This window comes from Aplysia californica, unplaced genomic scaffold (genome assembly GCF_000002075.1).
Source record: "Aplysia californica isolate F4 #8 unplaced genomic scaffold, AplCal3.0 scaffold01197, whole genome shotgun sequence".
In the NCBI taxonomy this organism is placed as follows: domain Eukaryota; kingdom Metazoa; phylum Mollusca; class Gastropoda; order Aplysiida; family Aplysiidae; genus Aplysia; species Aplysia californica.
Window position 1 is genome coordinate 60,241 of NW_004798467.1, and position 12,882 is coordinate 73,122.

The 12,882-nt window shown below is 41.2% G+C and overlaps 1 protein-coding gene across 1 annotated transcript in view; it reads left to right on the forward strand.

Moving 5' to 3' along the window:
- The window catches only part of LOC101847080 (mesocentin), a gene marked incomplete at its 5' end in the record, with an annotated part of 52,547 nt that extends 45,361 nt beyond the window's left edge, over positions 1-7,186 (forward strand). The window contains 3 exon segments of the mRNA XM_013090267.2: positions 4,087-4,182; positions 5,017-5,162; positions 6,378-7,186. Coding sequence (XP_012945721.1) covers positions 4,087-4,182; positions 5,017-5,121 — 201 coding nt within the window.
- Between the last annotated feature and the right edge of the window lie 5,696 nt (positions 7,187-12,882).

Genomic DNA, 12,882 nt, shown 5'->3' on the forward strand with positions numbered 1-12,882 from the left:
GAGGTGGGGAGGGAGATGAGGACGAAGGATAGGTGTTTGACAGGGAAAAGGGAGCAGACCACACCAGACAGAGCACCCGCCAACCACCCACAGTTGTAGGTTTTAACCTGTGCGTTATCTCGACCACCAAACCAATCGTTAATTTTCGAGCTGATTCGGCGCTAGTTACTCACAATTTTTGTTCAGTCTTACAATCGAATCTTTGTACAGTCTTACAATCGAATCTTTGTACAGTCTTACCATCGAATCTTTGTAGTCTTACAATCGAATCTTTGTACAGTCTTACAAAGAAATCTTTGTACAGTCTTACAAAGGAATCTTTGTGCAGTCTTACAATCGAATCTTTGTACAGTCTTACAAAGGAATCTTTGTATAGTCTTACAAACGAATCGTTGTACAGTCTTACCATCGAATCTTATCTTACAAAGGAATCTTTGTACAGTCTTACAATCGAATCTTTGTACAGTCTTACAAAGAAATCTTTGTGCAGTCTTACAATCGAATCTTTGTACAGTCTTACAAAGGAATCTTTGTATAGTCTTACAAACGAATCTTTGTACAGTCTTACCATCGAATCTTATCTTACAAAGGAATCTTTGTACAGTCTTACAAAGGAATCTTTGTACAGTCTTACAAAGGAATCTTTGTACAGTCTTACAATTGAATCTTTGTACAGTCTTACAATGGAATCTTTGTACAGTCTTACAATGGAATCTTTGTACAGTCTTACAATAATTTACATGAAATATTATTTTTGTCCTTGAAAGTCAATCTCGGTATGTGTTACAGAAATACTGTTGTAAGAACTACTTTCCCTGTGCTGTTTCATGTCTGTGTTCTACCGTAGGCCGGTCCTTGTTTTCTTTGCGACTTGTCTGTTGTTGTCTCCCAAACATCACAGTATCTATCCGGAGACGTCTCCGTCGGAGGTAGACCAATCAAAATGCTTTGTGCCTCTGGACCAAGTTTAAAAAATCGGGGGGGGGTTACAGACCCCCCTGTTTTACTCCATAATTTGATATTTTGCAATTAGGTTTGAACTTGCAAATAATTGGTTTGCTAGAGTTTTAGTGGCCATATGTGTGATCTGTAGCAAACAATACACAAGCTTGACCGCCCAAAGCAGTGCATCTGTGTGCGGGAATACGTCTCCAAATAGTTCCTGGGTGCTCCCTGGAGACGTTTCCCAATATCTTGTGCCCCCCAACATGCCGTTGTGTACCTAGGAATGTTGTACCTCCTCCGCGCTGGGAAGAAAATTGGCGTCTGTGGTGAGCGGTTAGGTGCTTTTCTTTGTCATACAGAAGACTCAAATTGGATTCCCTCGAGTGGGGAGGACATTTTTATTGAGTGTCTCGGTCTTTCTGCTGGGATGTTGTATCTCTCTCGTGGTCCGAGTTTGCTTTGGCAGGCCGGTTCGAAGTCTAAATTGTGTCGATGGAGGGGTAAAAATCCCTACATGTTTTATTTCTTTAAAATGTTTTTTAGTACCTGCTTCATTTCACGGTTCCTCTGACTCTTATTTCATTTTGGCTTCGTTTACCTGTGTCATACTGAAATAGACATCAACTTTTGAACTGCTTAAGCCTCACTTTTGCTATGTCATGCTGAAAGAGACATCAGATTTAAACAGCTAAAACTTCAATCATTTTGTGTCATGCTTTAGTAGGGGTAAAACCGTAACTGCTGAAACTTCAGTTTAGCTGTAAGCGCAGTGTAGAATCTGTGGTTGTAGAAAACAATGGCTTCTCCTCAAATGTCCAGTTTTGTGGATTTTGTTGATCATTACGTTTGCGCAGTAGCCAGCTCAGTCTCTGACTTTTTCTTCCTCCGAGGACGTTAAAGGTCATCGTGGGTGGTTGAAGAATGCTCGCTCTGGTGTGGTTTGCTCTTCCTATCAAACATCTATCATCTTTTTCTCCCCTCTTTCTTTTTTTTGGTGTTTGTTACTCTCTTGTAACACCTCTAATCTTTGGCACTTATATGACCTTATTGTGTTGCAAGTGCCGTAAAACTCTTAGACCTACTTTTTTTTTTTAATGGTCATCATCAGCTCATGAACCCTTCAGGGCGGTGCCACTGACTGAAATATCTTTAGGCCATTCCCAAAGCGGGGGACATTAACATGTTCTTATGCACAGTAAAATTGTAAACGGGCTGATTCATCAATGTCATGCTCATAACTGTGCCTGAACTACAACAGCGAACTGTTGCTTTTTCTTTCCTAATCCTTACTATCGTCATTTTTTTCTACTTCTTTTGTATGTTTGTCACACTCTTGTGACCCGCTATTTCCGGGGTGCCTTGATAGTCGAAGCAGACCTCGTGCTGTTGAGGCTAGAGAGATGAGCAGAGTAAGTCTGATTCCTTTTATGGACTTCTCCGTTGACGTTCACCCCTTGGCGCTCATATGACCTAATGCTGTTGCGAGCACCGGCGCCGTAAAAACTCTACTAAAACTTTAAAAGTTCAAGTCCATTCCATGATTTTGGTTTTGTGGACAGTTTTTGCACATTTCACCTCGGGTTTTTTTTTGTTTGTTTTTTTTGTTTTTTTAAATCAGAGAAGGACCTTAATTCAAAGGTCAATCTGGCAAAGGCCTTCAGTAATCTAAAATGGGTGTTAAAAAAAAAAGAAGTGAATTTGTAAAATTTATAGGATATCTCCATGTCTTAACGTGGGTGGTTGGTGGATGCTCTAGTGCAGTTTGCTCCTTCTTTTCTATCAAACATTTCTTGTCCTTATAATCCCCTCCTTTTCTATCAAACATTTACTGTCCTTATAATCCCCTCCTTCTTTTCTATCAAACATTTCTTGTCCTTATAATCCCCTCCTTCTTTTCTATCAAACATCTACTGTCCTTATAATCCCCTCCTTCTTTTCTATCAAACATTTCTTGTCCTTATAATCCCCTCCTTCTTTTCTAGCAAACATTTCTTGTCCTTACAATCCCCTCCTTTTCTAGCAAACATTTCTTGTCCTTATAATCCCCTCCTTCTTTTCTTTGAATGTCACTCTCTAGAAAACCTTACATTTTTTTTTGCACTTCTATGACCTGTTTTGTGTTGTAAGTGCAGTAAAACTCTCACTTAAACTCAACTTGTCTGTACCCTCAGCTGTTTTGTCCAACTTGCTACGGACAGTGACAGCGAGGCGGGTGGTTGGAGGATGCTACTGGTAGTGATGATGACGTGGGTGGTTGTAGGGTGCTACTGATAGTGATGGTGACGTGGGTGGTTGGAGGGTGCTACTGGTAGTGATGGTGACGTGGGTGGTGGAGGGTGCTACTGGTAGTGATGATGAAGGGGGTGGTCGGAGGGTGCTACTGGTAGTGATGATGACGTGGGTGGTTGGAGGGTGCTACTGGTAGTGATGGTGACGTGGGTGGTCGGAGGGTGCCTCTGGGAGTGACGATGACGTGCTGTCATATCCGCCTGTCAGCTCTTTGCTTCTGTTGTAACGACTTTTCGTGTTGTAGTGTCGATGGTCTAGAGGTTAGACCGGTTGGCTCATGAGCGATAGGTCAGGGGTTCGAACTCTCAGGGGCCCTGACGCTTTGACCTTGGAATGGGGAAAGGCTCTTTAATTTACTTTAAAGGAACTTTCCTCACTACTTCACCCTGGTGGGATTTGGTACCTGTTTATAGATAGCGAAAGATCTCGTCAATTTGTTAGTGTTTGAGCACTTAATCCGCAGCTTGCATTGTATGCTTCACGGGAAGCCGAAAATGTCTTTAGGGTAATAATAGTCGTAAAGGCTTAGAGCATGATAGAGCTTGGATATGCGTTAAATAAATGCAGTTTCAGTAAAACTGCGGATATGCGTCGTATAAATGCAATTACAGTAAAACCGCGGATATGCGTCATATAAATGCAATTTCTGTAACACTGCGGATATGACAGACATGGCTTAAAACATACTCCTCTCGACTGTAAGGTTCACTTTCTGAACCCTTAGGTCCCACCACCTCTAATCTTCGCCACTTATGTGACCTTATTGTGTTGCAAGTGCCGTAAAACTCTTACTAAAACTAAGACGTGTAACGAATGTGTCATGTTTATGTTTCTCTGTTGTTGTGTCCCCAGTATAAGACGGAGCGAGACGGAGTGGAGCAGACGCGAGTGGTGCAGAAGGTGACCATGTCCGGCGGGGATGAGGAGGATGATTTCGATTTCGACGCTGTAAGTTGGTTTTTTGTTTTGTTTTTTGGGGGGTTTTGTTTTTTTAAAAACGAGTTGTAAAGTCAGAAGAGCGTCTTTTATCCTTCTCAGTTTCATTTTCTCTTTCTCCATCTCCGTCTTCTTCTTTTTCTTTTACTCCTTCTCCTCCTCCTCCTCCTCCTTTTTCTTCTTCTTCTTTTTCTTCTTCTTCTTGTCCTTCTTCTTCTTCTTCTTCTTCTTTTTCTTCTTCTTCTTCCACCTCCTCTTCCCCATCCTCTCACTCTTCTATTTCATTGTTCCTATCAAACATCAGTGTGTTTGGGACTGACAAATAGACAAACCCTGTATATCTGTTTTACTGACAAATAATATATGTCTGTGTGTTTGCGACTGACAAATAACGTACCTCTGTGTGTTTAGGACTGACAAATAACGTACATCTGTGTGTTTGCGACTGACAAATAACGTACATCTGTGTGTTTGCGACTGACAAATAGCGTACATCTGAGTGTTTGTAACTGACAAATAACGTACATCTGTGTGTTTGTAACTGACAAATAACGTACATCTGTGTGTTTGCCACTGACAAATAACGTACATCTGTGTGTTTGCGACTGACAAATAGACAAACCCTATATATCTGTGTGACTGACAAATAACGTACATCTGTGTAAGTGTGGATGGTTGGCGGATGCTCTGGTGTGGTTTGCTCCTTTTACCTCTTCCCTCCTTTTTTGTGTTTGTTACTCTCTTGCAACACCTCTAATCTTCAGCACTTAAATGACCTTTTTGTGTTGCGAGTGCCGTAAAACTCTTACAACTAACACATCTGTGTGTGTTTGCGACTGCCCGCAGGCCCTGGCGGACGCCATCCGCTCCGTGACGGAGTTCAACCCCGACATGTCGGTGGAGCGTATAGAGTGTGTTCAACAAATTGAGGACGTGAGAGACGGCAAGTGAAACGCCTCAACGCACATCGGCAGAAATTAGGATTTATATGTGTGAGTAGTAGTATTAGGCTATGGTCCACTCTTCTATTCATACGGTTGTTTGAGTATATGTGAGGCAGCGTGGTGGAATCAGGCTCTCGTCAAAATAATGAAATCGAAGAAAACAGCAGTTTTCTCCCTGCTTAGCAATTTTTATCGAATTTTTGTTTTTTTGGCTCAACACTTTTTATGTCCATTTACAAACACATTCCTTTGAGGATTTCACCGAAAACGTTGATTAAAGGCACAAAAAATATAAATTTACACTTTCCATGGACTCTCCAGCTTTGGAATTTACCAAGCTTTGGCGGCCATTTTCTCGCTAATTTTACCTCTTAAATCAGGTGACCCCCACCTCCTTCAATCCAAAATATCTCCAGTTCTATTGAAGATGGATGAGTAATTTTTTCATTGAAAGCAAGATAAATGAGCTAGCTTTAAGATGATACCAATAACTCAATATGCCCAAAAATTGACAAGAGTCTGATTCCACCACGCTGCCTCACATAATTATGGTCATGTTTGGTCAACTCTTCTATTTACGGCTGTGTGAGTAAGATAATGAAAATACAACAGCAGCAACAGAGATAGCTTATATCTTTTTTACTAGTCTGTTGTGAATTTCTTGACAGGAAAAGAAATCAACGGAGGTGGAACTGAAAGAATCCTATGTGGGATGCTCATTTATAAAGACAATTAGTTGGGGGGGGGGGGGGGGGGCTCTTTGGTTTTGAAAAGTTGGCAGCAGTGAAGATGATAAAGTGGGTGATTGCAGGGCGCTCTGCAGTGGGTTTCTTTTGTTTCAATCATCTTTATCTGTCCTTCCTCTGTTTGTATGTTGTTATATATTTGCTCTTTGTATAACTCGGTTATCTTTCAAGTTGTCAGTTCTCATCAGCTGACAACAACAAAAAGAAATTTCTTTTACCATCTATGAAACTTAAAACAATGGATGAAATAACATTGGAATATCAAGGCCCCAAGATTTAGAATGCTTTGCCGTGTACTTTAAGAGAGATCAAATCTTTTGATTCATTCAAATGTCAGCTGTCTACTAAAAGCTAAGCTAGGAGTAGTTCAGGATGATTGCTGTAGTGGTTTCCCAACATGTTGACTACATTGCTTGCCTGACTTTCTCACCTCTTGCTTGTCTTCTTACATTTTCCCTTTCCCTTTTTATCCGTGTGGGATTTTGAGATATGTTTTTTTTTCCCCATCTTTCCCCAGATATTTTTTCCAGTATCTTCATAATACTATCCACAAAGACGGACCAAGCTGAGTGCACATGTTTTATATATAGAACAATAAATTCTCGTCTGTGTGAGTGAATGTGTGTAGTACTCGCGCGTGTTTGTGTGTGCGTAGATGATTTTGAATGCCTCTGTGTGTGTATCACGTGTGTGTGAGTATGTGTGTGTGTGTGTGTGTGAGAGAGAGAGTAGTGGTAATTTTCCCCCACTGTGGCCTGGGACGGTCCAAACTGCCAAGAAGAGTGCGTGTGCCACCACCAGCAAGACCAGGTCCGCCGCCGAGCTCCGCAGCTTTTAGTGTCGTAGCAGCGTCGTCGTCGACGTCTTCTGCCTTTTCTCCGCTTCACACGTATGTAACCGCAGCAGGATGCAAATGTCGTTAGATTTTTATTGCTACAACTACAACCGTGTCATCATGAATTGTGTACGAGTGCGGATATGATTAATTATCTAATGATTGCACGAGAGAATGCGTAAGATTTTTCTCATTTTGTTGTTTCTGTTTAGGAATCTTGTTGGGAATGTTGTGTGTGTGAGATGTGGTAGAGAGATACGCTGTTGTTGTGTTTAGTGGTTCTGCTCCCCCCCCGGTGTCGAAATAAATAAATACGACCCTGTCGATTGTGAGGGGGAATGAATGAATGAATGAGATTTTAAGGCACATTGTTTTTAGTTTCCACTTCAGTCACTGGCAATCCATTCTCAGAAACGGGTGGAAGTTCGGGCAATCCATTCCCAGAAACGGGTGGATGTTCGGGCAATCCATTCTCAGAAACGGGTGGAAGTTCGGGCAATCCATTCCCAGAAACGGGTGGATGTTCGGGCAATCCATTCTCAGAAACGGGTGGAAGTAAAACCTGGTTCTTTACTTTTGGCGCTGAATATGGGGAGCAGTCGCGTCTGGTAAATTCCACTCTAAAAGAGGAACAGTTTTAGCGCCGGGGGGGGGGGGGTTGTCTTGGATGGATGCGTGCTGAAGAATCTGAGTGAGGGAGTGGTGTTGTCAACGTTCCTGTTCTTCACCATCATCATGACATAAGATTTTTCCATTAACTGTATCTGTACATGCGTATATATATATATATCTATCTATTTCTGGAATTTCCACCCATCTTTTCTCCGCATACTTGTACCTCTCCCCTTGTACAGGCTTTCTGAGTGTCTTATAATTGCAATCTGCTTGTTCCTCTGTATATGGGCTGGGTCACAACGCTGGTGACAAAATGTGCTTTGTCTTTTCTCTCCTCACTCTCTCTCTCCGAGATAGTCTTGGATTTTTTTCTGTACAAAAAAAGGGGACAATTTTTACCTTCTATCACAAATGTACACAGAGTAAAGTCCTTTCTTCCGTGGTTTTGTCAGTGGCCGGGAGGAAGGACTGCGACATCCTGTGACTATGAGCTGCCCTCAATCTTCTATGTTATACGTGAGGCAGCATTGTGGAATCAGGCTCTCGTCAATTTTTTGGCATGTAGAGTTATTGGTATCATCTTAAAGCTTGTTCACCTGTCTTTATTTGGATAAAAAAATATCCAAGTCGAATATTTTGGAATGAAGGAAGTGGCGGTCATCTGTTTTCAGAGGTAAAATTAGTGAGTAAATGGCCGCCAAAGATTAGTTATTTCCTTAGCTTAAGAGTCCGTGGTAAGTGAAAATTTACAATTTTTGTGCATTTAATCGTTTTTCAGAAAAAAATCCTCACAGAAATGAGTTCTTTAATGGGCATGAAAGGTGTTGAGCCGAAAAACAAAAATTTCATAAAAATTCACAAACCTGCGGTAAAATGCAAGTTTCTTCACTTTGATTATTTTGACGAGAGCCTGATTCCACCACGCTGCCTCACATATAGTCCATGGGTTTGTGGTTGCCTCTTTTTTGTTATCTCATTGAAATTTCCATGACAGGGGGAAGCAAAGCACGGTCGGTCGTCTGTCTCTGGCTGTTTGTGCCAGTGCCGGTCGCTGACCTGCGATGTTTGTGAACCCACGGTTATTTTTTTTGTTTTGTTTTTTTTGTATTGTAAAACGGTTGTTGAATCAGGTAATCTGGAGAAATGTGATATGAGAAAAAAACCGTTGCCTTCCTTCCTCTGTTCTCTCAAAGTTTCTGGTTTCTGAGACTCGGGCCCAAGTTTTTCTTGAATGTTCAACAAAACAAAATGGAAAAAACAAATTAAAAGGGTGATTAGATTTCATTAATTTTTAAAGTTCAGCACGCTCCTCCTTCCCATATTTTATACGTATGAAATATCGGAAAACTGTTTCCAGCGCCCACTGCTTGCCCACGTGTAAAACAAGGGAGGTGAGAACGACCTTGATTTTTTAATCCAGATTTGTATCAACATTTTTTCCAATCGTTGATGATTTTGTCCTCTTTTGTCGGACGATAGCAACCGAAGCTGTTCAAAAAGACAAATAATTTTTACTTTTTTTTTTCTGGTAATGTGGGTTGCTGAAGCAGAGAGTTTTATGAGGGGAACTAATTGCCTTTTGTTGATGATACAAATCTATATATATATATTCTTTTTTAACTCTGAATGCTCCGTGAACATAAATTAGTCCATTTGTCTGTTCTGTCAAACTAGTGCTCTTGAAATACATCAAGGTCGTGTAGAACCACATGCTTGCCTGCGACTTGTACAAGAATCCTCTAGGATATAATATTAATTAATCATCGCCTCGCTGACACTTTCACAGACATTGTTTTTTCCTGTTGAAAGTTCCCTATGTTTCAAACTAACATTCTCTATTTTCCCTTGTTGATTGATATTGGCGGTCACTTTGTGTGAAGCGTGTTACCATGTTCTGTTCATCATCATTCCGTTTGTTTGTGGCGGTCCTTGTGGCTTCTGTGAGCGTGTACAGCCAGTTGGTTTTTATATTTCATTCGGACTGGAGTCATCAGATTTTTTGTTGATAGTAGCCCTGTAGCATCCTTAGTTTGAATTTACCATGTTTGTGTATGTGCACTTCATTTCTCTTCCAGCATTTATTTGTAGCAGTGGTTATTAATGCTTTGCAATCGCACAGCCAGCAGTACAAAATACCCCATCTGGTCACCTTCTAGCCAGGAGAGCGACTGCACCGGACGTCTCGGGCCTGGTGCAAAAGTGCACCAGGTGACTGGAATGGATAATTTTCACCGGCGCATTATTGCCTCAAGTGATTGCAAAATGTTATGGTTTTGGATCCTTCGTAATCGATCATCGTTTTCTGTCTAGAGTTGCCGTCGGCATCGCTGACCATTTGTAACGCCACAGCGACTGAAGATAGAGAGAGAGAGAGTTGCCCACCTGCTCACAGATCGGGGCCTCGTGTGGGTCGCCTGACAAAAAATCTAATGTAAACACATTTTGCAGGTTTACGATTCAGTGGAATTCATTGCGTTTGGGAAATGTGTAGGTAAGCAACTAAGTTTTCCTAAATTTAGCCGTCTTTTTGATTGTCAGCACAATTGAGACCCCAATCTTTGCCTTCTGCAAAGTGAAAATGCTGAACGTTCTTTATTATCTAAAGTGGCCCCCGTTCTTTATTATCTAAAGTGACTGACAGTGTCCGTGGAATTTTTAAAATTTCAACATCTTTTCACGTGGCGAGAAGGAAGGTAACGGCGTTCATAAAGAAGTTCTTGTGGTCACATGGATGGACCAAATCCCACTCCTACCTGCTCCTCTGTGCTCTGTCGTTTTCTCGGAAACCCCGCGAGGGATGTGTAATCAAGAGAGGGGACACAAGCCCTGCGTAGCCAGTGCTGACTTTGATTGTCTCCCCCTTCTCCTTTTTCTATTTCTACGCACATAGATGTATGTCGGTCGGTCAGTCGGTAAGACTGGTTGAGTTGCTGCTGTTAGATGTTCTTTTTTTTGTTTTTTTGTTTCACCTCGACATTGGAAATGAGAGACAGAAATCGAAGCAAGAGCTGTAACCATGCTCCTAACGGTGGATAGCGAAGCAGTTGACCTACTTATGATTTTGTTTTAGCATTGATTTGTTTAGTTTTTGTCTTTTCTAGACTCATCTTCATCAGTTTTTTTGTGTTTTTTAAAATTTCAATGACTTTACTCTGTGCTTACTAGTTGATTGCCCCCTGCCGCCCCCCAGCATCTGTCCGAGAAATGGAAGGTGCTGGTCTGTTGGTGTGTTTGTTTGTTTGTTTATTGTGTTTGGATCAATAAAGTTATCCCTGCTCATTTTCCTCATTCTCCATCTCTCCTCAACGCTGGAAAAGTATATCTCCTGACAAAATATCTCCCCCCCCGATGTCCGTATCTCTGCGACATCACTTCCCTTCTAGCTCCATCCTCTCTGCACAAATGATCTTTCTTTGTCGTCCCCACAAGTGTCGGTGATTATGTCAACATAGAAACCATTTACGGGAAATCATCAACATCCACTGTCTGTTTGTGTCCTTTGGCTCCCCCCTTCCCCCCCCCTTTCCCTCCTCCCAAATACACACACAGTCTTTTGGCTGTATGACTTGAATCGGTTGGTCTGTGTGGAAGTTCTATTTTTGTCCGACTTTTCACAATGTCTGTCAGGTTCCTTTTGCTAACAGCTTGTGGTGAAGAAATAAATTGCAACTACTCCACGGTGATGTATTCTGTGTAATGTGTGTGTGTGGACTCCCAGTTGTCACTTGCTGTACATGTATATGCTGAAAACACTCTGCAAAGATGCACTGTAACGTGGCGATGTGGCGTGGCACGCACGCTGCACATTCTTTATTTTTTTGTTTTTGACTTGTGCTGTACCAGATCGCCTTCCCCCTCTCAGTCTATGCCTTATATATGTGTTGCTGGTGCCGACCAACACCTTGCCCAGCCTAAAGAAATTACGTTTTTCTTTAGAATAGAAAAATTACAATCTTTATAACACTCATTCCCATACTTTCTGTAAGCTAATCCAAGTAGGTTGCATCCAGACAAAGAAATGAGTGAGAGACCCAAGGTCTCCGATGTCTGTCTCAGATCATGTGGCGCTTGAAGCGAAAGAAAAACCCGCACAGAAACAAAGTTTGGCTCACCTCCGTAGTCCTGTCATGGGCTCAGTTCCTTTCTGCATGCTCTAGCGTCTGTGGTGTAGCGGTTAGATGCTCCGTTGTGGCACATGGCAGACCCAAGCTCCATTACAGACTAGGGGGATTTTTATAGAGTATCTCGGTCTTTCTACTGGGATGTTATACTATCCTTCTCAGCCTGGGTTGGCATTGGCAGGCATTTCATACCAATTTTTGGGGTTGGAAGATAATTTCAAATAAAAGAGTCGCAGAAAGTGTACAGAAATTTGCTTTGATAAATTAAATAGATGGGTTATTATTTCAGTATTCTAGGGTAGTTAAACAGTATAACTGAGTATAATGATGCTTTGTAATGGGTGTCTCTCGATTATGATGGTCTTCTGTCACGATCACACGGAAAGTTCCTCCTTTTTTTAAATTTTGAGTTGAGACCCATGTCTCCAGTCAGTGTCAGCCAAGAGGAACGTAGCCAGCTCCAGCAAATGTTTCTACAGTTCATAGAACTTTTCAATTTTTAAAAATTCATTGTCAGCTTTTTACCAATTTTTGATGCCTCTCTATGTATAGTTGTAAATTCGTGATCACATTTTTTTTTTCTTTCTTGCAGTGTAATGAGGTTGTTTTTTTTTAACTTAACGGTGTCGGTTCTGATTTCCATCCCACAGTAGTCCTACCTTGTTTGATATCTTCCTCTCACCAACGTAGCAATTTGCTTACTATTTGTGCCACGATCAAATCCATCAGCGACCCTGGATGGCATCTGCAAGCGTCATGTATTCATTTCAAAAGGCAGCAAATGTGACTTTGTTTTGCATCTTGTGGATGTGAGGAGGGACAAATGCTTGGAAAAATCTGCAAACTTTCATCCTTTGTGCTGAAATTTTTATGTACCGTATGCGAGTTTCCGTTTTCCTGTGTTTGCAATGAAATCATGTTTGTTTGAGAATTTTTGTATTTCAAGACACAGTTTTGACTTGTAGTTTAAGATTTCCTAAAATAATGAAACCATATTGATGGGGTGTGAAACATTTGTAAAGTGAATGTATGCTGATTCTAACTTCAGTTTTTACAGTTATTATAAAGCTGTGCTGATTCTAACTTCAGTTAAATTTGGTATTTTAACAATTTTCCGAAGCATTTGTTGAGTCCTTTCGCTCACACTGCAAAAAGTCTTAGATTTGTTAGTTGTTTGGGGTTTTTTAATTGTAGCGCGATTTGTTTCCAGTGTATGTACGATTGTTCTGCGGGGCTTGCACGCCTCTTTTAAGATTGAGTAAAATTACGTCTTAGTTTTGTCACTTTTATGTTTTCATTGGACACAATGTCAATCTTTTATTGTACACAGGATGGGAATTTTATTCTTTGTTTTGTTTTTTTTTTAAATACTGATTTGGCATGGATGTACCTTTCAGCTTCATTCTTTATCAAAGGGGATATACAACTGTTTGTGTCTGTGAGCAGGCGGG